At 35.8% G+C, this 24,524-nt stretch overlaps 2 protein-coding genes across 7 annotated transcripts; one reads left to right on the forward strand and one right to left on the reverse strand.

Annotated features, from left to right (window-relative positions):
- Window positions 1-234: 234 nt before the first annotated feature.
- On the forward strand, window positions 235-1,923 carry LOC307162542 (CKLF-like MARVEL transmembrane domain-containing protein 7). The gene is made up of 5 exons (XM_079877931.1): window positions 235-378; window positions 539-712; window positions 1,329-1,427; window positions 1,604-1,685; window positions 1,827-1,923. Exons 1-5 carry the CDS (start codon window positions 313-315, stop codon window positions 1,838-1,840), a joined length of 435 nt encoding a protein of 144 aa, XP_079734057.1. The 5' UTR covers window positions 235-312; the 3' UTR covers window positions 1,841-1,923.
- A 3,143-nt stretch (window positions 1,924-5,066) lies between these two features.
- On the reverse strand, window positions 5,067-22,613 carry dync1li1 (dynein, cytoplasmic 1, light intermediate chain 1). Of its 6 annotated transcripts, none has more exons than XM_079877924.1 (14): window positions 22,420-22,613; window positions 22,128-22,201; window positions 20,428-20,544; window positions 19,743-19,973; window positions 19,373-19,533; window positions 18,315-18,408; window positions 16,511-16,646; window positions 16,145-16,256; window positions 15,989-16,048; window positions 15,200-15,244; window positions 14,843-14,933; window positions 14,037-14,168; window positions 10,439-10,457; window positions 5,067-5,401 (listed from the first exon to the last, which is right to left on the reverse strand). In XM_079877924.1, the coding sequence occupies exons 1-13, from the start codon at window positions 22,521-22,523 to the stop codon at window positions 10,450-10,452; spliced, it is 1,365 nt and encodes a 454-aa protein (XP_079734050.1). In that variant the 5' UTR covers window positions 22,524-22,613; the 3' UTR covers window positions 5,067-5,401; window positions 10,439-10,449. The 6 variants fall into 6 exon arrangements, with proteins under 6 accessions (XP_079734050.1, XP_079734049.1, XP_079734048.1 ...); XM_079877923.1 differs by having other exon boundaries at window positions 14,813-14,933; XM_079877922.1 differs by lacking the exon at window positions 10,439-10,457.
- Window positions 22,614-24,524: the final 1,911 nt, after the last annotated feature.

Genomic DNA, 24,524 nt, shown 5'->3' on the forward strand with positions numbered 1-24,524 from the left:
GTAATGTCATGTGGCATTTCATGTGAAAATTCAATTCTTTTCAGTATGTATTTTTGTGTGAAAAATCAAAACTCAAAAAGTGTCTCAACTGTACACAGTCTACCCTACTTATTGAGCTCATATATTATGTCATTACTGTGTTCCAATGAATTGTGTTTCATGTTCTCAGATATTACGAGCATGTATGACTTGTGAATCATGATGTGAAATTGAGCAACGCGAGTTAACCGCGTCAGATGCGGTTTCCTGGCCACTTGACTACACGCGCGCTTTGTTCGTTTAAAGTGTAAGTGATACATCAACCACCGAACGATGATGGAGTTTTTATTTTTGGACTACTTGCTATCAAAACAAGGAATTCTGAAGATAGCTCAGCTCGTAAGTATTTCAAACCGACACCCATGTAACATGACAGCATAAAACTTTGTCGCGTTTCATTTTTGTGAATTATAAAATCTGTCAACAATTATAATGTCCATTTAATCGTGACTGTGAATCTTTATAGTGTGAGAGGAAACAGTATTGCTTGTGTGTGCAGGTGATTCTCCTGGTAGCGTTCGCGTGCGTTCGCTCGACGTGGTACAACCGCTTTTACGCGTACGGTTTCTATGAAGGGGTCACGCTGGGTTACTCCGTCACAATTGTCCTTTACCTGTTCCTGACTGTCTTTGGGCTTCAAAAAAAGGCATCATGTGTAAACTGGCTCATAGCCGTGAGTATTGCTCCACATAATATGTGCTGCTACTCTATTTCATATCACTATTCTTACCTAAAGCTCACATTTACCTTATAGTGAATTGTCTATATATGTTCACGTATAACGTCCATCGGCTAAATTATGTTAGATTAGGCTGGTGTAATTTTTTAACGCGTTCCAACAAACAAGCAAAGTTGACTAGATGGTTTTTTTTTTGTGTGTGTGTGAAAAGGTTAGCTGTTACTAGCTACCTTTATTTGATTTCCCTGTATTTCCCAACCAGGGAAATCAAGATTTTAGTTGAGCATGTATATAAATGTGTATATAAAAGAAAAAGTAAAAAATGTTAAGACCTTTTTGTCATAACCTGTTATATTATGTGCGACCAATTAATGTCAGATCATAAAACTTTGATGTGTAATAATTATACTAGAAGATAATCATCAAAGGTGCAGTTTAAAATTATTAATATGGAGTATATCATGTCAAACTATGTTATACATGTCAACTTTCCATAGTTCTCCCCACATTTTCATGTCAAGTGCTACCCACATTATAATCATATTAGTATAGTATATGTATATGATTATGGATGTTCTGTTGAAGAATGTTTCTCCATTTGTTCTTCAAGGAGTTTGTGCTCGATACACTGGGATTCATCTTCATCTCCACTGGATCCATTATAGCTGCTTTGAAGTCTTTTGAAGTCCCCGTTCTGGTTGCCGCCTCAGTAAGGGCTTCATCACAATGAATGTTCATCAGTTTTATTACATCTAATCAATCAAACTTGTGATGAAGGAAAAGTCCTTCTTTTGTGAAATAAAAATGTATGTAAAAGACAGTTGTCTGGATGTTTGCAGGATTGGACTGATAATATTATAAGCTTTTCTGATGTTTGTTTTTCAGGTATGTGGTCTTCTGGCCTCATATCTCTTAGTTGGTAGTGTGATACTGTCGTTTGTTGCCACTCAACGCCCACAACCTGCGGGTAAGTTAAGAGCTGTGTGCATTTTCTGTTCTTTCTGTATTACAGCATATTAAGATAAACTGAACATAGCTGGATCTGTAAACTGTTCATGTGCTTCTGGATCCTGAACTGTTTATCTAAAATAATGTATTTCTATTCCAGATCCACCAGTATAAAAACAGTGTTTTGATATTTGTAGTGCTCCTTCTGAAATATCTAACTGCTCTCAACACTTGACAGCACGGATGGGGAATTGAAAAAGGGTATGGTTGTTTCAGTAAATTTACATGGAATATAAAAGACTATCAAAATATCACTTATTGCACTCATTTTTTATTAGCCAGATAATTAGGGGCCAAGCACCGAAGGTAATCGGTGGCGTTAGTTCTTCCACTCTGGTAGTCAATAGTAGCCCATAGAACCGCTTGCGGGAAAGTTATGAAATTTGCCACACATATAGAGGACAGTTGGATCTATCACCATAGCAAATTTGGAGTCTCTAACTCAATCCCTCTAGTGCCACCAACTGTCCAAAATTTCACTTAGTTTATGGGCTAGAAACAAAATTATCAAGCCGATACGATTTTCTGTCATGTAAACTTTTCCGCCATTTTGAATTTTCAGAAAAAAACAAAAAAAATTCGAACTCCTAGGCCGTTGCTCCGATTTTCACGAAAATTGAACCAGATCATCTTCAGACCATGTCAACAAAAAGTTATGGAATTCAAGCTGATTAGTTCTCGAATAACGCGCAAACGAATTTGACGAAGAGCATGCCTAAATGAGCGTGAGGCTATATCTCTGCAACGCTTTAATGTATTCTGACCAAACTTGGTGTAGCCTATATTATGACAACCATGACTTGAGGGTACCTGCACAGTTTCAGTGCAGTTCCGCCTGGTCAGGAGCTTTTTTGCTTAAAACTTCTGAGCGGTTTGGCCAAAAATCACAAAACTGGTCTCTTTAGATTCGGTGCAGCATGCTTAATCGAACAATATCCAATTTTCCCATATCAACCATATTAGCCGTCGGGCCATCGGCCATTTAGAATTTTGTCATAAAATGCTTTATTTTACGAATGCCTTGGCATATCAATACTAATCTTGGTATGTGTCTTCAGCACCATGCTCTGACAGTACTCAAAAAGTTTTGGGGCAGCGCCATCTTGTGGTTAAAAGTTATAATGAAAATTCCAAAAATGCTAATGACTTTTGATTAAATGAACCTATTGTAATGAAACTGGTGTTAATACATTCCTTGGGGAATGCGAGAACATAGATACCAATCTTTTCATAGTCGTCCGTACTTCCTGTCTGCCATTTAGATTTTCTTTAAAAAACTACTTTTTCTGGCTCCTCCTAGACCGCTTGTCCGATTTTCCCCAAAATCGAATCATCTCACTGCAGGTAAAAAGTTATGGATTTCGTGTCAATAGATGAAACCGTTTTTGTATACCGCATCAACAAATTTGATGGGATGATGCCAAAACGACTCTGAGGCTATATCTCTGCAATGCTTTGGCACATTGACACCAAACTTTGCAGGTGTCATTGTCACCTTACTCTGACCACACCACATCAGTTTTGTAACAGCACCACCTATTAGTCAAAAGTGATAAATCATTAAATCACATTACCAGTCACATTACTTTCAGGCATTTTGCCTAAAAACATCTTAATATGCTTTTAATTGTTCATTGTTGCAGTTGGTGTAATGCTCTTTATATGATGCATTTAATATTATAAAAAGCTATTATATAATACCCTGCTAATAATTTACATTAATTTAATAAAGATTTATAATTTTAATCTTAAATAGGGCCTTTATTTTGATCAAATTAAGTCTCAACATTGTTTTGTTAATCACTTCTTTACTAATTTATTTTTAGTATTTCTTTGACCACTTTTGTTTATTTTTGTTGGTTTGGGGCCAAATCTAGAGTTTGTCCAATGCTTTTTTTTTTGGAAAAAAACAACAAACTTGTAAATATGTTAATCTCATTTCAGCATTGAATAAACTGTTCCAAATAAGAACTTCTTTTTTTTTTTGTGCTGAGATCACAGACTTCCTGTGTCGAAATGCAGGTTCCTATCTCTCTCCACCCACACAAAAGAACAAAGACAGCAACCATTCCCAATAAATACAACTTTAATTGAATGATTACAGACCTGATCCAGAGAAACATCACTACATCTTGTGAAATTACAGGACCATAATAGCGTATGTTTATCCACCCCGCCCCCCCTCCCTCTCGTAAGAAGTTCGGCTGATGACTGTACATGCAGGTGAGCGTGTTCTGAGATCTCACCTGCCCTGCCACCTCTGCCTCGCCCTTCCCTTCCCACTACTAATTTCTAGCTGTTAAAGTCTCTAAACAGACAAATCCGGCTGAATTTTGCTCAACTCCCGCACACACACTCAGACACACACCAATGTAAAGACAGTAATACTGATCTTGTTTGCATGATCTCTAGTGCATCCAGTAATAAACAGTGCCATAACTGGCTGTAGTTGAGAGATGAAAACAGACATACACAGAAACATCCAATTTTCAGGCTCTTAAGAACATAGAAAACAACAAACAAATTTTTTTTTTTTACAAATGGACATAGTTGTCAGTCCCATCAACAGTCTTGCTCAGCAGTTACACAGACGACTTCATAAACCATGTCTAAGCTAAAAACTCTCTCGCTCTCCAGTTAAGTCTACTATTTTGCTACAATCAGCATTGTAAGTGATTATTTTCAGTGTCATAGCCTAATATTGTGTAGTAGTGCAATATTTAGAAACTTTTTGTATGCAACAGATCACAGGTGACGAATCAGACTTGGTGACTCTGTTGACAGTTTCTCAGCAGCAAAAAAAGGGGTTATGAATATTCTAAAGCATTGAAATCATGTCAGTATGTTTGTTCTGGTCCTGTGATCGATACACTTTAGATTAGGGCAGATATTAAGAGTGCTAAAGATGACCATTTAATGAAAACACCAACACAAGGTGACCATATCTAATGAATCATTTGATTGAATTGTCACTCTGACTGAAATGTGCTGCTTCCCTTTGTTTTTATTAAATTTTTTTTGTTCGGACTAGACAAGGAAAAACGTTTTTTTGCGTTTTTTTAAACAGAAGCTGACTGATTTTTACTCTAGATGAACAGGATCCTTCATATAAGTTAATTCACTACCAAAAGCCAAAGAAAAGTCTAACTTGCATACAGATACACCTAAGTTCACAAACCCCCTTCATTTTCAAATGCAGACTTGGCTCTACATCTCCATTTCATCTCTAAGCCTCTCCTTTAGTGTCCAACGCTGATCTAGTGTCCTTCTTTTTATGACAACCCTGCCTCTGTGTTTATTTACGGACCTGTCCGCTGTACATGTGTGCGTGTGTGTGGAGACAGACATAGCAATCGCAATTTGTCCGACATGCAGCTTCAAGTCACTGGCCTTACAAGTAATAAACAGGAATAAATCCCCCTTCTGAACAAGATCAAGAGAAAGAGTGAGGGAGAAGAAGGGAGGAGAGGTGGCAGAAGGGAGGCAGGTTCAGGGGGGGCAGAGATAGCAGTGTAAAGGGGGAGGGGCTTGCCCGTGAGTAATCCCCGCCTCTCGTTCAGGATTCGTCATTTTCGGCAGGGGGTGTGGTGGCGTTAGGGGCTGAGGAGTCCAGGTCTGATTTATTGGAGATCCGGTCTAGCTCAGCCTGGACATCTGTCAACCCCAACTTGGAGCCTGCGAACAAACAAGATAAAATCAGATGGAATTAATACGAGTACGCTGACCACATTTCATATCACGTTATTTGGAAACAGTATTAACCAAAGCTTTAAAAGAAGATTCTGGGTTCAATACAAGTTAAGCTCAATCTGCAGCATCTGTAGCATAATGCTAATTACAACAAAAAATAAACACACACAAATATATATATATTTTGTAATTGAATCCCTTTTTTTAAAAATTTTTTTAACATTTTTGGTAACAATCATGGTTACGGTGATGATCTTATAATGGAAGTAAATGGGGCCAATTCTTGGAGAATTTAAAGGCAGAAATGATGTTTATAAATATAATGATGATTATAAAAAACATTTATTCTTCTGTTAAACTTTTTATTTTAGCCATAAAGCTGTTTAAATAAATTGTATGGTTTTAGGCATTACATTGTTATGGCAAAAAAAAAGTTGTAAAATTGGACATAGTTTAGCAAGATCAGAAAAGCTTAGTAAGATTTTTTTTTCCCCCATGTTTTTATGTTAATATACATATTGTTTACGTCTTTTGATTATACTACACATCGCCCCCATTAACTTCCATTGTGAGTGCCTCAGTGTATCCCAGATTTTGGCTTGAAGAGGGGACAATTTTTTGTGGAAATAAACATTATGCCACAAGTGCTGCCAATTGAGATTAACTTGTATTGTACCCAGAATATTCCTAAATCAGTGACAAGGGATGGCAATACACTTAAAACCTATTGCGTGTCAGTGTTTATGAGTCTGTGAGCCATTGCTTTCCAATTGATCAATGTTAATCAGAAAGATCAGAAATAAGATTTTGGAATTAAAAAGTTTTTTGGAGCTTGAAAGAGAAAAGTAAATACATAAAGATGGAATGAATGGAGATGAAAGACTGTCAATGAACCTTCACACAGACTCACACACGCATTCAGCCTGAAAGCTGAAATGAAAAAAAAAAATTAAGGAACATTCAGCCAACACAATAACATTAAGCATGCAATGAAAACATTTACAAACAGACTTATTTTGAATAGAAATTGATCTGTGAATGAGAACCATCTGTGTATCTAAGGCTTTAAAAGGTACAATTCACAATGCTGAGATCTTCAGTTGTTATCACTCTTTGAAGGCTTATTGTATCTTAAGCCTAAAGTATACATCGGCCTTTATATGTACACGAGGGTCTGCATACAGAGTGCGTGACGCATATTTTGTCACCATAATAGTACGCACGAAACCCAATTTTTGTAACTGTGCATACTTCTGCACATGCGAATTGAATTTGTTTTGCACTATCAGTTGTTCCACAAGGTGGCAAAACTGATCCGGGCCGCAGTGTTGCCCAATTGGCCAATTAGTTCCTGCCCAACTGGGCTTCTTTCGATCGGGTTGGACCAGAGAAAAAGACATTGGGCGGGTGGACAAAATTTGGGCTGCTTTTTTAAATAAAAACCAGCCTGAGCAGCTGCGTTTTTTGATTTTTTTATTCATTATTGTGTCTTATGTGTAGTCATTTTATTTTAATACGTTTGAACACGTGAATAATAAAGTATCACTGAAAAATAATGCATAGTGCAGTCATCAACTCATTTTCCTTGTTGGTTCAGTTTAAACAATCAGGGCCAGGTAAGGGAGACCTGTCAATCAATTTACTGTCTTATGTTGGTGAGATGTGATGACAGGGTTTTGGCGCAACAAGTAACCAGATTTTTAACGTGTAGCTGTATATTCAAGCAATCGCAAAGCAAAAGTGGCCTAAATATAAGTTGCACGGTAGAGTGGGAAAGTGACTTGACTCAAAATGTGAATTGCACTTATGGTGCGAGAAGACTCGAAGGCTCGTTGTAAATAATTGAATGATTTAATCAAAATCTGTCCAGCATCAGGATATCTTTTAAACCATCCAGGCTGTACTCGTATACTCAGTTTTGATTGTGCAAAGTTCTCCATTATGCTCTCCATTATGTACTTCACGTACTTCAGACGTACTGTAGTTCTGTCTGAACACAAAGGTAAGCGCATTCTTGTTGTTGTTAATTTTTTGTTGTTGCATTTTCTTGGAGTGGGCGGGTTTTGGTAATCTTTTGGGCTGGAAATCGTCGACTCAATATGGCAACACTGCTAGGCCATTGTTTCAAGTACAAATCGAGACTAAAGAGACGGAACAACAACAGATGCCTGCATTGACAGGCGCTTGTGTGAGGGGGTTATGAGATAGCCACCACTTTAGTTTAAAAGAATTAAAAAACATTTTTAGCAGTCATAACTTCTGGAGAAAAATAGCGCAGTCACTGGACAAAGATGAAACTTTCTAGAGCACGTGTCGACGGCCTGCGTTCTCGCACAATATCAAACATGAAAGGCTATGTGTTTGACTATACGCATACACTAGCGTGCACGTAAAAAAACAAAGTATACTTTGTGCTTGAAGTTTGCTAATTATGTGCTAGCAATTAGCCCTGCAGCAATTGTGGATGGTACCTTACAGGATTTAATTTGCTTGATCTTAGTTTTGACATAATTCTTCACCTTTACAGTGCCGGAACGCAACATTTACTTATTGTCATCTACATTTACACATTTGGCAAAGTCCAAAGTGACTTGCATTGCATTCCATTTTTATCAGTTTATGCATTCTCTGGGAATCAAACCCATGACTGATTCCCTGGGAATCAAAGTGCCATGCTCTACTGTTTGAGCAACAGTTTTCTGCTTCAATATATAGTGCAACTAAGAAAAAGTGTGGTCACACTAGTCTTTGTGTCATTCACTATTCATATGCATGTGAATGCAAGCAACCAGAAATGCAAGAATATACAAATACGTTTGAATTTTTTAACCTTTCTGAACCAAACTGATGTCTGAAGCATAACTAAAGACATTTGACCAACAGACCATCTTAATGTCACAGACTGACCGGTTGGATGAACACAAACTTAAAAGCTGCATGGTTTGCAGTGTTGCGGGTCAGAAGTAATTTTGCATGCACAAAGCCTAGTGTGACCTCGTCTAAAGACAAACTTAACCGCGGGTAAAATTAGCTAACGAAAATATACACTACCATTCAAAAGTGTGGGCCAGTAAGATTTTTTTTTTTTTTTTACAGAAATGAATACTTTAATTCCACAAGAATGCAATATATTGATCAAAAGTGACAAAGTACATTTATAATATTATTTCAACTAAATGCTGTTCTTTTAAACTTTAAACTATTAATCAAAGGATCCTTAAAAAAATATCATGGTTTCCACAAAAATATTAAGTAGCACAACTGTTTTCAATATTGATAATAATAAGACTTGTTTCTTTAGCAGCAAATCAGCAAATGATTTCTGAAGGACCATCTGACACTGAAAACTCAGCTTTTGTTTCACAATATTACTGTATTTTTTGATCAAATAAATGCAGCCTTGGTAAGCGTAAGAGATTTCTTTTAAAAACTATTATTATTTTTGCATATAATTTACATGGTAACACTACAATAAGGTTTAATTTGTTAACATTAGTTAATGTATTAACTAACAAACTAACCATAAGCAATACATTTGTTACTGTATTTGTTAATCTTTGTTAATGTTAGTACAATAGTTGGTCATTGTTTGTTCATGTTAGTTCACAGTGCATTAACTAATGTTAACAAAAGTTGAATTTGAAATTGTGTTGAAATTAACATTGCACTTATACAGCATTTATTCATTTTAGTTAGTTCATGTTAACTAATGTAGTTAACTAACGTTAACAAATAAAACCTTATTGTAAAGTGTTACCATTTACTTTTCAATTAGATACACTGAGTAGTAGTAGCAGAAAATGCCAGGACCTTGTAATCAGAAAAACATGCCAAATTTAAAGATAACCTATGGACTTAATGAAGCTTCATGCAGTGACAATTAGGAGGCCTTACATTGTGCAATTTGAAACTAAGTGTTAATAAGTGTTGACGGACAGTGTTAATAACAAAGGAGCAAGCCGAGGGGCCCGAAACAAGAAGGACAGTGATGTATAACATGCCAAAGTTAAACATGCTCAAGTGTGTAAAAGTGCTAAAAGAAATTCATAGCTGTCATAAAAAGGGAGATGCAGCAATAGTTAAAGCAAAAGGAAGTGAGGGAAAGTAGCCTAACACACACCTTAGCGTGGCCAACATCCCCTGGCTAACACACATGATGAAAGACAGTTTGAAGGGGTTAAATTTCATGACTGGTGAACATAGTGCACACGAATGTTGGTGCTCACTCATTCATACATACGTACGAAAGGGAAAAAAGGGTCAAAAAACTATAACAGATAGACTTACACATAGTAACAGAAAGAAAATCAGGGCAGAGATGATGATGGGGTCACTGTCACCAAAGACGTACTTTACCTTTAATACACTCCCATAAAACCAAGCTGCATTATGGGTTCAAAGACAAACCAAGATGCAGAAGCATAATATGAAAGAACACAATAGCGTGTGCCGTAAAATGACTGTGTTAGCTGTGTTCGTTTTAAAGCCTGAAAGTTGAATGCTAAATCTGTACAAACCCTTAGTGAGCATGTTAAACATATGCGTTTACTGTCAATAATTCAGCCCAAACTATTGTCATTTAATTGTTTTACTCGTATTATTAAGCTCTTGTTCCATTTTAACGTTCAAAAGTAATGTCCTTCTTCCTTGGGACACTAAATAAGATATTTTTGAAGAGTGTTTTAACTGTTTTTGTCCATATAATGAAAGCCCTAAACAACAATGAACCCTCTTAACTTTAATTGTATGGACAAAAAAAGTCATTTTCAAAGTATCTTCTGTATGTTCCACAAAAGAAAGTATATCATACAGGTTTGGAACAACATGAGGGTGAGTAAGAGATGACAATTTCATCCATTTAAGGAGGTTGCATGTACGCTAATTTGCTCTGTTGCATTTTGGGATAGATTACTGGGTTATTAGTAATCTGATGAACAAAGAGGTTAACATTTTAGCTTGAATGATTAGCTGGGTTTTTAGCTGCACATGCAGAGGAGATTTTATCAAATATATTTATTTTACCGTCGCTGATGTCAGAGATCTGGGATGGGAGGATAAAGGTACAGGAGAGGAGGGTGATGAGGACAATATAATGACAAACAAACAAAAAGGGAGAACGGGACAAACTTAAGTGACCTCACACGTGTACAACATGAACAAGACAAGATTTGAAGTGATTTGAAGATAATCTGACAGACCTGTTCCTTCATTTGCAATTTCAAGATTCTATCATCTACTGTGTCAACATAACTCTTTCTGAGGGCTGTGTTTCATATGAGGTGGGTCTTTAGGGAGATATTTCTCATTTTGAAGCCATGACTCGCAATCTTTAAAGACTAAAACACTCCAAGGCTCTTAGTCCACAGAAACAGTAAATCTGTAAGTTGACATGGTCATAATACTGCTTTTATAAAATGAATGTTGAAAAATGGCAGAGATTCTCAAAAACAGGCCGAAGTACAATTTGTAATTTTGTATCATCTTTTTGAGTGAAATTCATCAAATTAAGTAGTTGTAAAGGTCATTTTACAAGGTATGTGATTAGATTGTCTGTGAGGGATTGTTGAATGTCTCAACGCCTGCACAACGATGCACACTATTGCTTCAGCTGAATCCTTGAATTAGGTGATTTCTGTATATACCGTATTCTGTGTTGCATGTAAGTTAAAGTCAATAAGAAAAATAGGACTAACGAAAAAAAAACACAATTTTATTCTCCATATAATATATTCTTTATGTTCCCCTCCCTGTTCCAATGTTCATGACCATATTCAGTCTTATGGTACAGTCACATTTTCAGTTGTTCTGTGATTTTTTTGTAAACAAAATCCAGTCATTTCCATAAAATAAAAAAATCATGCAATCTGGAATTGTGAGAGCACGAAAGACTTCCCCATGCAGATTTAACAACAGTTTCATCCCTTGATTTGCCGCATTGACCAACAGAAAACTGGTTGGTTTGAAAGTGACTTCTGTGTGAGCTGTGCTTCATACATCGCTACAATATTGGAAACAGACATTGGGCCTTTTTTCCCTGCAAAATTTAACCAAAATGTGACCTCACCTTTACACTCGTCAACAAAATTACTTACAATAAAGTTCATTATGGATTCTGATTTTGCAAACAATAAAGAAGACAAGAAAAAAAAAAAGTGCATCATGGCGATAATTATAATTTTAAAATGTCATTTGATTTGTAGTACATAAGAAGTAGTTCAAAAGTTTGGGGTCAGCAAGATTTTTTTGGAAAGAAATTAACAAGGTCATTCAGTGTCATGTTAACCAGAGGACCCTGACTTATATATATATATTAGGGCTGAACGATATTCTGTTTTAACATCGACATCGCGATGTGCGAATGAGCGATAGTCACATCGCCGGAACATGCGATGTGAAGGGTAACGTTAGTAGTACCCATAAGAGAACGGTAGCACACAGTAAACACGAGTTTGTTGTATGGCTTTTTGCTGGGGTGACATATGCGTTCTGCGTGCCTGCACAGTGATTGGTTCGCTGTGCCGCAGCTCACCGCGCTCACAGCCTGAGCCAACATTCAAAAATGCGCGACGAAGAGGATCCGCCGCAAAAAAAAGTCAAAATCAGCTATTACTAGCCTATTTCGTCTACAAAAAGGAGGATGTTGACCAAAAAGAGGTAGGCTACTTTGCTGGAGTGTTATAAAGTTGTGGATGGTTGTCTTTTTTAAACATTCGTTTATTTTTCGTGTTCGCATTTATGAGGAAAAAACAATGTTACGTGATATTACGGACGCGACCGTTATGAAAGCGACACTAAAAGACTGCTTTAAAACTTTCACAGAGACCTCAAACAGAAAGCACAAAGCCTTTCTTTAAAACGAATTTCGTTTTGTATTAATTGTATCTTAATTTTAATCAGTATTTCATTATCCAATTTCCTGGATTTAATAATGATTAGCCTAATAATAATTAAATATAGCAGCCAGCGCCTGAACCCGAGATTAAGCTATGATCCATGAACCGAAACTCAGCGTAAAAGGTAGCCTACTCGCCTCACACACCTAAAAAAAAAGAAAAAAAAAAAAGAAAGAAATATATCTATTATCTACAGAAATCTCTACTTTTAAACAGAACCATTAAAAAAAATATAGCTATATTTAATCTGTATGAAAAGTGCATTTCTCCCGATCACTGCTGCGAAGATCGCGAGTCAGTATATTGTCAACTTCATCTTTACAGAAAACACTTGTTTATTAATAAACAATTAAATGTCTCATTGTAATATTTTACATATTATTAATCATTACTTTTGCTGGGTCTAGGTGCCGTTTACATGAACACGTCACTGAATCAGCACAGAAAACATAATTTTTCAGGTCCTAGAACCCGAAGAAGGTTAGGTCCTGCGTAGAACGTTCACCGAATTCTGAGAGAAATATGTTTCTGGAATAAAATATTAAGTGGCCTTTTTGTTACTTGTAATGAAGCTTGCTTATTAGTGAAATTATTAATAACATGGAATGGTAATTATTGACTTTAGCCTGGATTGATGGCTCGCAATATCGCGATATATATCGTTGGGAAAAAAATATCGCAATGTAATTTTTTTTCCAGTATCGTGCAGCCCTAATATATATATATATATATTTTATCATTTCTTTTCTGGTGAAAGAAATACAAAAATGAAGAAAGCCAAAATATTAAATGTCATGGATAAACATTTACCAAGTAATCCAGTATTTTGCAGAGGTTGTGAAAATGACCTTTTAAAAAATTGGAAAAGCACTTTTTGTGTTAGGCCCTATATGGTTAATTTCCAGAGAAATGGGGATTTCAATGTATCTTCAAAAACCAAAAGTGTGCCACTTTGCATATACTGTAGCTGATCATTTTTTTCTTTTAGAGGAATGTCTGAAGAAAAAAATCGTGTTCAAACTACAAATGTGTCTTGTTTCCAAAAACAATTGCATAAAACATACCAGTCTGAGTACTATAAATATTATTTTTCCAAAGTTTGTGTGCTGTAACTCAAGATATATTAAAAATATCTTAATATCCTTTTAGATTTTTGTTCCTAATAAACTTCTCTTTTGGAATCTTAATTTTTAAGGCCATACGGTTCAATCCCAGAGATATGGGGCTCCCAATATGATCATATTCAAATTGTTGAACTTTACCCATTTTCAATGGTTGAAAACCAAATATGTGTCACTTTGCATTGCATATAGCCAAAATGTATTGTATTACAAGAAGAATCTCTGAAGAACCAATAATATTGAAAGTAGAATATATTTTGTTTCCCTTTATCAAAACAATTGCATATAACATACCTGCCTGAGTGGGAATTGTTTTTTTTTTGTTTTTTTTTACAAAGTTTGCCTGCCTGTAACTAAAGAAGTATTGAAGATGTCTTAATATGATTTTAGATTCTGTTTCCTACGAAATGGTTCTTTTGGAATCTTTGGTGGTAACGCTAGGAACCATGCACGACAACACGTCCCGCTGCGTACCATGCAAAACAGGTTTTATCCACAATTTTCTGTTGTTGAAATACAAAAAGTCAAAACACTTCAAATATATACCATGATAGTGGACATTTATATGAATGTGTGAGTGATATAGTGTCAAGAAGGATCCCTCACCTGACTTGCGGACTGTTCCTGGTGTGTTGCTCCCTCCTCCTGTAGGTTGGCCGCCTGGGCCGGGTGAGCCTGCTTTCTTAGTCAACAGACTGTTGAAGAAGTTAGCCAGCACGCCCTCACTTGTCTGACCTCCTGTCATGAAAAATGACAATAATTAGCACAATCATACAAGCCTAAACTAGTTTCAGATCAGTGCAAAACAGTAATATGTACCGACCCTAAGTTGGAATTAAAAATGTGTTTAAAGGAGGTGAAGTCAAAATGAAAGTCTTAGAGAAATTCAGCAAGGAAACAAGCTTTAATCCCAACAAGCTTTTCTAATCCTCTCCAAACATGGCAGCAATGTTCCTATGATCTAAAACCATGAGAGTAGAGTCCTCCTTATCTGCATACAGGAAGAGATCCTGAAACACAATCTCTGGAGACACTGAAAGTGTATTCATGATCACTGCGGACCAAAACAAACTAACGTTTTTCCCATAAAGCTAAATAAATAAGCTTTGCCACAAAAAAAAGAGAATGGGATCTCGTTGAAGGTCAAATGTTACTTTTTTTCCCAAGATGAGAGGGTGATGAAAACCAGGAAACCAGATCCAAGGACTTGAAAAAATAAATGCCCAGGAAGTAGAAAGGTGTGACTCCAAAAGCTCTTGCTCCCAAAGTTGGAAAGATGCAGCCGAGGAGAGAAAATAGAGAGCGGGATACAGAAGGAAAGAGAGAGAAAGGTGGAGAGAAGACGGAGGCATGCATCCTGAATACAGTGTTCTTATACACACCTTTCATGTTGGGATCAATCTTCTTGGTACCTGATTGCATGGGCATGACGTTTGCCACATTAGCCGCCGCTGAACGGTTGGTCGTCCTTGGTGAGCCGGTGGGAGCTCTGTTTGTTGGGTCCTATTACACACACACATACAGAAATCTTTTAGGATTATAAAACTTTATAATAAGAAAAATTAACTAAAGGAGTAATTCTGTAGTCACATGCAAACATTGTGCAATAATTAGTATGGATCTTAACTTAAATTGCTTTGGATAAAAGTGTCTGCGAAATTAATACATGTAAATGTCTTGCAGCAGAAAAGGTCTCCACCCAAAGCATGATTCAACATTGAGTAACACTGTGGGCTGAAATGTAAATGAAGCACATGTAAAACACTCACCACTGGTCTTCCGGCACTGACTGGAGGCTGTTTAGATAACAGAGACTGAGAACAGAACAAAGACAGGAAAATCATTCAGAGAATATTTCTGTCCTGTTTGGTAATGATTTGTTTGACAAACAAGTTTCATGCATCACTAACAAAACTTCTCAGTTTACTAGACTTATAAATAGTGAGCTACAGTCTCACTGAATCTCACTTTATGCCACATTTCATCTAAATTAAATTTGGGTAATGTTTCTGTCTGTGTGTGTTCCTACTTAACTATATTTTGAGGACAAATTTGTACCCAGAAGTGACCAAAACCTGACAAAATCTCCAAAAACCTCCCTTTAGGGACGTCCTCATTTGTAAATCTGGGATAAAAATAGTAATTAAAAATATAAAATGTTATTAAAGGTTTTTTAAAAATGTAAAAATGCAGAAAGTTTTGTGTGATGAGAACAATTAAGTCTATGGAATGTCCCCATTTATATAGCTAAGTAAACATGCTTGTGTGTGTGTGTGAGAGAGAGAGAGAGTATATATATATTTTACTTTCTATTCATTTTGTATACATTCAGCTTTGCCATCACAGGAGTAAATTAATATATATTTTTAAATTATTTTAAATTTAATGTTATTTTAAATTGAAATAATAATTCACAATATTACTATTAAAAAAAAAAATACAATTGCAAGTTTAAGAATAAAACATCACACCACCCAGGCACTTTGGAGAATAAATCAAGATTTCTTTTATGATGATGATGATGATGATGATGATATTATAAAATATTTAGCAATTACCTGCAACTTTAGTAGAAAAACTTGGTCATCTTCAGCTTGAACTTCCTTCTCATGTACAAACTAGAAAGACATGTCAGAAATGAGCAGTCGGAAAGAGAGACTCTATAGCTAATTGCTCAAACACTGGCAAAGATCTAATTAGGGCCGAGCCTTTACCTTTCTAATTGGAGGTTTCACTATTACATCTTCAAAGTTGTCGTCAGCTTTTACTGACTGGAAGTTTTCATGCAGAATGGCGATCTTTTTTTCATTGTCCCATCCTGACGGACTGAAAGTGAGACACAGATAATAATACATTTACCATTTAAAGAAACATTTGAATGACAGCCAATTTTACACTAATAATCTGATATATTCCAGGTGAACGAAAATATATATTAATAAAAAAATTAATAAAACACTTATTACATTGTTTTTTACATAACAAAGATTATAAAACAATTTGCAATTGATTTTGATTCCATGTGCAGACTTTAGTAGTAAAATAAAAATCTACATGTTTCTTGACATCCAACTACTTACATAAACACAGAGTCTTTCTCTACCACCTGAGCTGGGATGTTGAAGGGAAAGCCGTATAACCTGTGAACAAGGTATTTGTATAACAAATCTAGATTTTTGTTCTCCTTCATAGATGTGTAGAGTAGTGCTGCCCCATCTGAAAGGTCACTTGTGAAGGAGAAAAACAAGATGAGGTTACATTTAAGCAGAAACAAGACTCTCCCTATTTGTACAGATTTTTTGGAAAGCAGCCATTATGGCAGGTCAGCTGATCATGTTACCATCCTCTACTGTTAAAAAAAGACATTAAAGTCGACATGAAACGGAAGTTGTCATACTCTGTTCTTCCCTATTGTGACGTATATCTGAGTGAAACGACTTCTGGAATGAGAAAAATGTAGGGCGCGATTTGATTTCGTCCTTCGAGAATTGATTGGATCGTAGGAAGTTGGGTGTTGCTAACTAAATTGAGGCAGATCTGAATGTCAGTTTGCAGTCAGTTGTGGAGGATATATAGACGTTTTTATTTGGCATTTCTTTTCTTTTTTGTGTTTAAATGATATAGATGTTTTTGATTAAAGATTACAAAGGCATATGAATTTTTAAAAAATAATGATGTGCATGGATAAATCATTTATAATAAGCACAAAAAAATAAGAATTGTAAATGTTGATTTTATGGCGAATTTAAGAAGCAGAACATCTAAATGTGCAGCCCCTGTTGTTGTATTTAGATGCACACAAATGTACACTTCTGACGAGGAATGGTTAATTATGGCAAAAATCATAACAAAAAGTAGTTTTGGTCAATATTGAAATCACGATTATTTAACACGATTATTGGTGGGCGATATGATCCAAGTCTTATTTCACGATATCAGTCATTTTAAATATCAGTGAAATTTCAAATTGATCGATACTTCAGCAAAAAATAATACTAGGTTAACTAATGCAAGTAAAAGGTCCTCAAAATAATTACATAAGACAAGTAAACAGTCAGCAATACAATAAGAACAAAAACTAATTCCAAACAAAACAGACAAATAAACACAATAGAACAAAAATACAAATTAAATAAACAGTGTTTTTCAGGAAAATTTACTAACAGTATTCAGATAATAGACTACGACAAAAAAACACTGTATAGTCTTACTGTACACATTAAATACAGATTAATCCTTATACTTAAGTTATTCAGTCAAGATTAGTGAGTGATTTTCCTTTGGCGATTATTAATGACATACTGCAGTAGGTATTTTAGGCTGCTGTCACTTTAAGAGCTAATGCACGGATCCAATATACTGTTACACATGCGTTTTCTTTCTCAACTGTGTACGTTTACTAGTAAAGACGTGAATACTCTCCAAAAAGGCATTTTGACATTTTTGTGTACACATTTAGGCTCATATCCAAAGCCCTTTTACTTATCAGTGTTCGGCAGAAAGCCGTCTGTGGGCCAGCGTCTCTTTTTGCTTTTAATAACACTGTTTAATATCAAACACATCCAGTAGTTTAGCAACAGTAGACTGCATTTTACAACGCTAACTTATTTGGCTGATTTGGATGTCATGTTTGAGGTTTTAGGGAGGAACGAAAGCGCACCACTGTGAAGGAAAGGAAGGTGCGTTGGATAGAATGTGGCACAAAATAGTTTTAATTATTTAATTATAGTTTGATTAATACGATTAATCACACTGCCCTACTCCTGACATTTAAAGATAAAACTGAACATGGAAATAGCCTGGCCATCAGATGACTAAGATGTGCAGAGTGAAATATAATTGTCATTACATCTTTGGTTTAGATGTGCTGATGTGTAAGGATACACTGCAAGCAGAAACGTCGAATGTGAGACTGGATGAAGTCTAAGTGCTCGTCTTTATAATCGTGCTCCTTCTCCAAAGTGCTGATCGCATCACACTACAGAGAAAGAAAGAGAGAGAGAGAAAGAATTATGAAAGGGATTCTCCATTAATATTTTAGTCCATCCTTGTTTTGTAACTTGATATATTTGGGGCTTATAGTGAAGGTAAAAGCAAAATCATCTTGGTAAACAACGGACAGTAATGGCAAGATGATCAAATTCTTTGAAATACGTGGGGTCCAATAGTCTGAGAGCACATTGGCAAAATCCAAAGTAATAAACTAAAGGCTTTAAGATTCCGGAAATATTTAAAATAATGAAAAAGCAAAAGAATTAGAAATATACAGAATTCTGCACCCTTTCTAGTTTACCAATGGCATTTGTGACATTGAACATGTACAAAAGGTCAAATGTTAACTTTTCACTCAAACTGTTATGCTAATAATATAAATACAATAGTGTTCAAAAGTCTGGGGTCAGTTTTTTTTTTTTTTTTTTTTTGTAAGAAATTCATATTTTTATTCAGCAAGGATGCATTAAATTCACAAAAAGTGACATTAAAGACATTTATAAGGATGTTATAAATGCTGTTCTTTTAACATTTATATTAATTAAATCCTGAAAAAAATATATATCAAGATCCACAAAAGTATTAAGCAGCACAACTGTTTTAAACATCAATATTAATAAAAAATGTTTCTTGAGCACCAAATCAAATCAGCATATTAGAATGATTTCCGATGACAATGAAGACTAGAGTAATGCTTGCTGAAAATTCAGCTAGTTTAAAATATATTTTCAAATATATAACATTTTAAATTCTAATAATATTTCACAATATTACGTTTTTTACTGTATTTTAATCAAATAAGCATAAGAGGCTTCTTTTAAAGCCATTTTTAAAAATGTTACTGCCCCCAAACTTTTGAATGATAGTGTATGAATGCATCCGGTGTTGTAGCTGCTCTTTTAAATACAATCTAATTACATGTCAGGAGTAGTTTGAGGCAGCAGGTGTACCTTAGTGCAGACCACCACTATAGGCAGGCCCAGGTTGTGTGTGAGTGTGTTATCTCCCAGCGGTAGAAGGACGCTCTCTTCCTCTGACTCAGGATTCCTTCTCTGGGGCACAGCCTCCATGTCACTTCCTGGTTCCACATACTCCTGGAACTGCTTTGTCACTGCATGCACACACAGTCACATTCTAACTGCATTTACTATAGGTTATTTACTAACTGGAAACTCAGTCATGCAAGTATAAGAAATGCCTGCAGCGATCTATAAGGACCATCACAGATCAAAATGCATCACCACACTAGATCATTCTTACAGGGTACTTGGCATGCGAACACGCTCACAATCTCAACGCACACACAAAGAAGCTACTCACATCTGAGCTCCAGCTCTCTCATGGTTTCAGGGGGAACTCTGAGCTTGTCCACAAAATCCCTCACCACGCTGCCCCATTTCTGCAGCGAATCGATGGCCAGCCAGGGCCGGGACAGATCCACCACAAACACAACCAGCGAGTTCTCCAGGTTCTCCGTCGATACGGCGAACTTCTGCAGGCCTTTGTGGTACAGGTCCCCATCCAGCACCCATGCATTACACCGTGCATGATCTGCCAAAAAGAGTTTCGTTAGCTTTAGCATGCCTGTTTTGAATGTCCTAATGTTGGTCATTAGGGTGCCTCTATACTCACAGATTACAGATAATGTCTAAGTTGGCAAAACAGTAACAGTATTTATACTTTAGATTGACTTAAACAAACCATGCATAATGGTGCATCAAAATTAATAAATAAAAAATTACACAATAAATTTGGGATCTCAGAGCTCAATTAGGGCATTTATTATTGTTTACAACCAACACTTTCCCATTTCAATAGAGGACATGACTAAATACTTACTAACTAACTGCTAAAACATTTGCCTCAAAATACTGCAGTGTTAGAAGCTATTGATTGTTTGTAGTGGATCACAACCAGCTTTCTTTAATTCAGTGTCATTTAAGATTACACATCAAAAACTGTCTATATACTGGCAATATCAAACTGTAGACTGTCTAATCCTTACCATCAATATCATCATCGTGTACATTGAAATACAGGTACTCTAAACCCCGGCCCTTCATATACTCTTCTACACCTTGTAGTTTGGCCACCAGGGTGGTCTTACCGGACCCCACTTCACCTGTAAAACAAGTCAGATTAACACGCAGGCAATTATATCAAACATTTAGGAGCTTAGATACTTTTGGATTCTGAAAAACATATGTAAGCATGCTGCATTAATCTTAACTGTTGTTATAATAACATGCAGAGAAATGCAAATGAAAAAAACAAGTGAATTGAAAATTGTACATATGGCTGCAGTGCTTTTATAATGGCTGATTTAATTTTACAGCTTTTGTTACAAAGTCAAAACAGAGACATATAACTCTGGATTGCTAATAAAATATTTAACAGATTAACTCCTTAAGTAAATCATAAAAAAACATACAACAAGGGTCTGAAATTAACCAGAAATTTAGGCAAACATTATGATTTCCTGTTTTTTTATCATTTGAACAGCTGGTACTATATTACTTAAATACATGTCTTAGTATATTTTTTATTATATTTAGATGGAGAATTTATGGAATAATGCTAAAATTTTCTATATGTCATAATCATTTGTTAGCAAACATATATTCATTACTTCAATGAGCATTATTTCTGCCTTAAATTATTACATTGCTTAAATTAATAAATTTAGCTAACTGTGTGATTTGTATGTACATTTCTGTTAAATTGTACTGTGAACTCATGCATTTTCTGTAAAGCTGCTATGAAACAATGTGTATTGTGAAAAGCGCTATACAAATAAATGTGAATTAAATTTAATAAAATCTGAATTCAGGTATTTATCAAAGACAACAAAGTGTGATTATATATGGTAAGAAAAACAAAAAAGGAAGATTGCTCTCCGCACACTGGAATTACAACAACAAAAGTTCACAAATAAAACATTATTATTATCTTAAGATGGTAAGAAAAAAAAAACATGCCCAGAGCATAGTTAAAACAGTCCTTAAAATAATAATTAATTATACTAACAAAAATATATATTTAAGAAGATATTCAACAGAGATGACAGTATCATGTCTGGCGCCCTATGAGTAAAGAGCACCCACTGAGGCAGCAAATATGAGCCATTCACTAGCTGCGTCTCAAAAACTAGTGAGCTGCCTACCTAGACATCATTTTTAGCCATCATAGATGCCTAGACAGCACTTTATGTGCATCATTTACACCCATACAGCCTTTTTAGTATCTCATACGGTTCGAGTGCAGCATTTTGTTCATCGGAACACACCTATGATTCTGTCTAGGTAGGCTGCACGATAGGGTTTGAGACACAGCCCGTGTCTGAGAGTGCGGATTATCTCTATTCACCAAAACCGACAGTCTGTAACGCATGTAACCCGTTGAGACGGAATAAATGTCTGTTTATTTATATAAAATTCACGCGACAGACACTATTGTCTTTTGTGCGTGCGGTGTCTGACAGCGATGAGTGGAGTGGAGACAATGCCGTGCGCTCATTAACAATAACAGCACACTGACTTACAATAACATCAGTGCCATTAGAGCGAGCGAGCGAGCGGCAGCGTCAATTCAGTCAGCATTGTATGTTTTTTAATAATAATGAATGAACCATTGGATGCAGGTCAATAGGATACACAGCAGACATGAAACAGCATTTATGTGTGACAAGAAGAAAAAAACACCCACCCATAACCACCACATTCTTTCCTGACGGCAATTTTGATCGAGATCGCGTCGACACCTCACTCAATATCGATGACCTGAACGTAAAGGAACACAGAGTTTAAATCACGTTGCTTTATTAATTTTGCATCCCTGCGATCATTGATTCAGACTGGCCTGTGTGTACCTGCCCGGCTGGGGCAATTTGCAAGTTAGCGGCTAACAACTGTCACATGCGGCTCTGGGCCACCTAAAGCCGCGTTCTGCACATAACATCCGAGATTGAATGGGGGATAAAAGAACTAGCTAGGCCTACCATAAATTCTGTCCGTCATCCTCCTCAGGGTTTTGGCTTTCGGATATGCTGTTATTTACATTTGAGCTAACCGATAGGAGTGTATTTCTGCCTGTCGTCGCCATCTTCGCAGGCTTGAGTGACACCCCTGAATGAGCCCCGGATGTGTCGCGCAGAGCCGAGCTTTGCTTTTCTGCTGGGCGTGGACCACTGCGAGCCGCAATCACAGACCCAAAGCTCCTCAGATTCATAGAATACAATCAAATCATTTCAAAAACGGTACCTTATTAGCAGCCATGGCTACATTAAGAACATTTAACATCCGTGGATCATTTCAATTGCACAAAAGGTGGAATTAACCCTTTCATGCATGAATTATGATAACCTCAGTCAGGATTTTTTTTCCTATGTGTTTTTATTGCTCTTAGGGCATGAAAAACAAGAATTGATTTTTATTTTTTATTTTTTTACAAATTTTTCAAAGAGATCTTCAGATGTCCACTTGAGTGGACAGCATGCGGTTATGGTTTAAACTTAATATATACTATATTAAATATAAGACAATAATCAAACAGATAAAGTATGTGAATTTAACAAACTAATCAATACAATTATATCAAATCATGTGAAAACTATAAAATATATACAAAAAATATAAATGCAAAATATTGCAAAGGCTTCATACAACTTCATACAAGTTGCACTTCGTGTATCTTTGATATCAGAACATGAGGACGTGATTCCATCTGAATTTTCTACAGCCTGTCAAGGTACAACTGTGGAAACCACTCAGATGCTCCCTCCAGTGCACCAGAGTATGGAGATTTACCCTTATTAGCTGATAATTCTGATTATGTTCAAGATGGACATGCACATTTCTGTCATAGCCCTCCTCTGAGAAAACCTAGCGATACGTTTTTTCAATCTCATCTGAAATGATCAGTGTTGGGTGTAACGCATTACAAGTAACATGCATAACGCATTTAGATTACTTTTTTGATGTTACAAGTAAAGTAATGTGTTACAAGTAAAACATGCATTACCTAATCAGATTACTTTTTGATCTAACAAGTAATTAACTACAAGTAACATGCATTACCTAATCAGATTACTTTTTGATGTTATGAGTAAAGAAACGCATTAAAAGTAGCATGCATTACGTAATCAGATTACTTTTTGATGTTATGAGTAAGGAAACGCATTACAATAATGTGCATTATGAAATCAGATTACTTTTTGATCTAACAAGTAAAGTAATGCATTACAAGTGTCATACATTATGTAATCACATGACTTTTTTTGATGTCAATGAAAATTAAATTCTAATAATACAAATACATTTATTTACAGTAAAAAAAATCACTGCAGATTAAGTTTTTAAGTTTTAAGTTTCAAAAACAATATTCACATTATAATTATGAATTGTAGCTGAAATATAGCAATTGATGCATGACGTCCACTACAGTGGACATGTGATTAATCAGAGTTTTCTCTCAATCTAAAATCAAAACTTGGAAAATTTTACTGTGATATGACTCATTAGATATTGCTTGATGCTGCAATATTTTTTTTACCTACAAGAGTCTCCTAGGATAGAAGGAATGGGTGGATATTCCGGAGCAACTTGGCATGTCTGACTGACCCTTGGCCATCTTGGTTTGGAGGGGGAACACAACGGCTTGCCACTTGGTTGCAATTTATAGGATGATGCACCAGGGTCCAATGAAGTGCAAAGATGTGCAACTTTGCCATAAAAACCCATGCAAATTCAAGAAAATGCTTTTTTAATAGCTGTCCACTGTAGTGACCACTATGCGTGAAAGGGTTAAAATAGTGGAAAAAAAGGTTGCTAGAAAAATAAAGAAAAATATTCTTCATACTAAGAAATAAATGGGTCTTTTATAAACTTTACACAGAAAGGTTCTTTGGGGAACCCAAAAGGATTCTTCTATGGCATGCTTTGGAATCGTTATTTTGAAGAGTGTTGAATAGAATAGAATAGAATAGAATAGAATAGAATAGAATAGAATAGAATAGAATAGAATAGAATGATTATAGGCCTACTATTATTATAGGCTATATAGCTACTTAAGAATGTAATTGAATGTGGTTATTAAATAGAACAG

The sequence above is a fragment of the Squalius cephalus genome (genome assembly GCF_949319135.1).
Source record: "Squalius cephalus genome assembly, chromosome: 8".
Lineage (NCBI taxonomy): Eukaryota > Metazoa > Chordata > Actinopteri > Cypriniformes > Leuciscidae > Squalius > Squalius cephalus.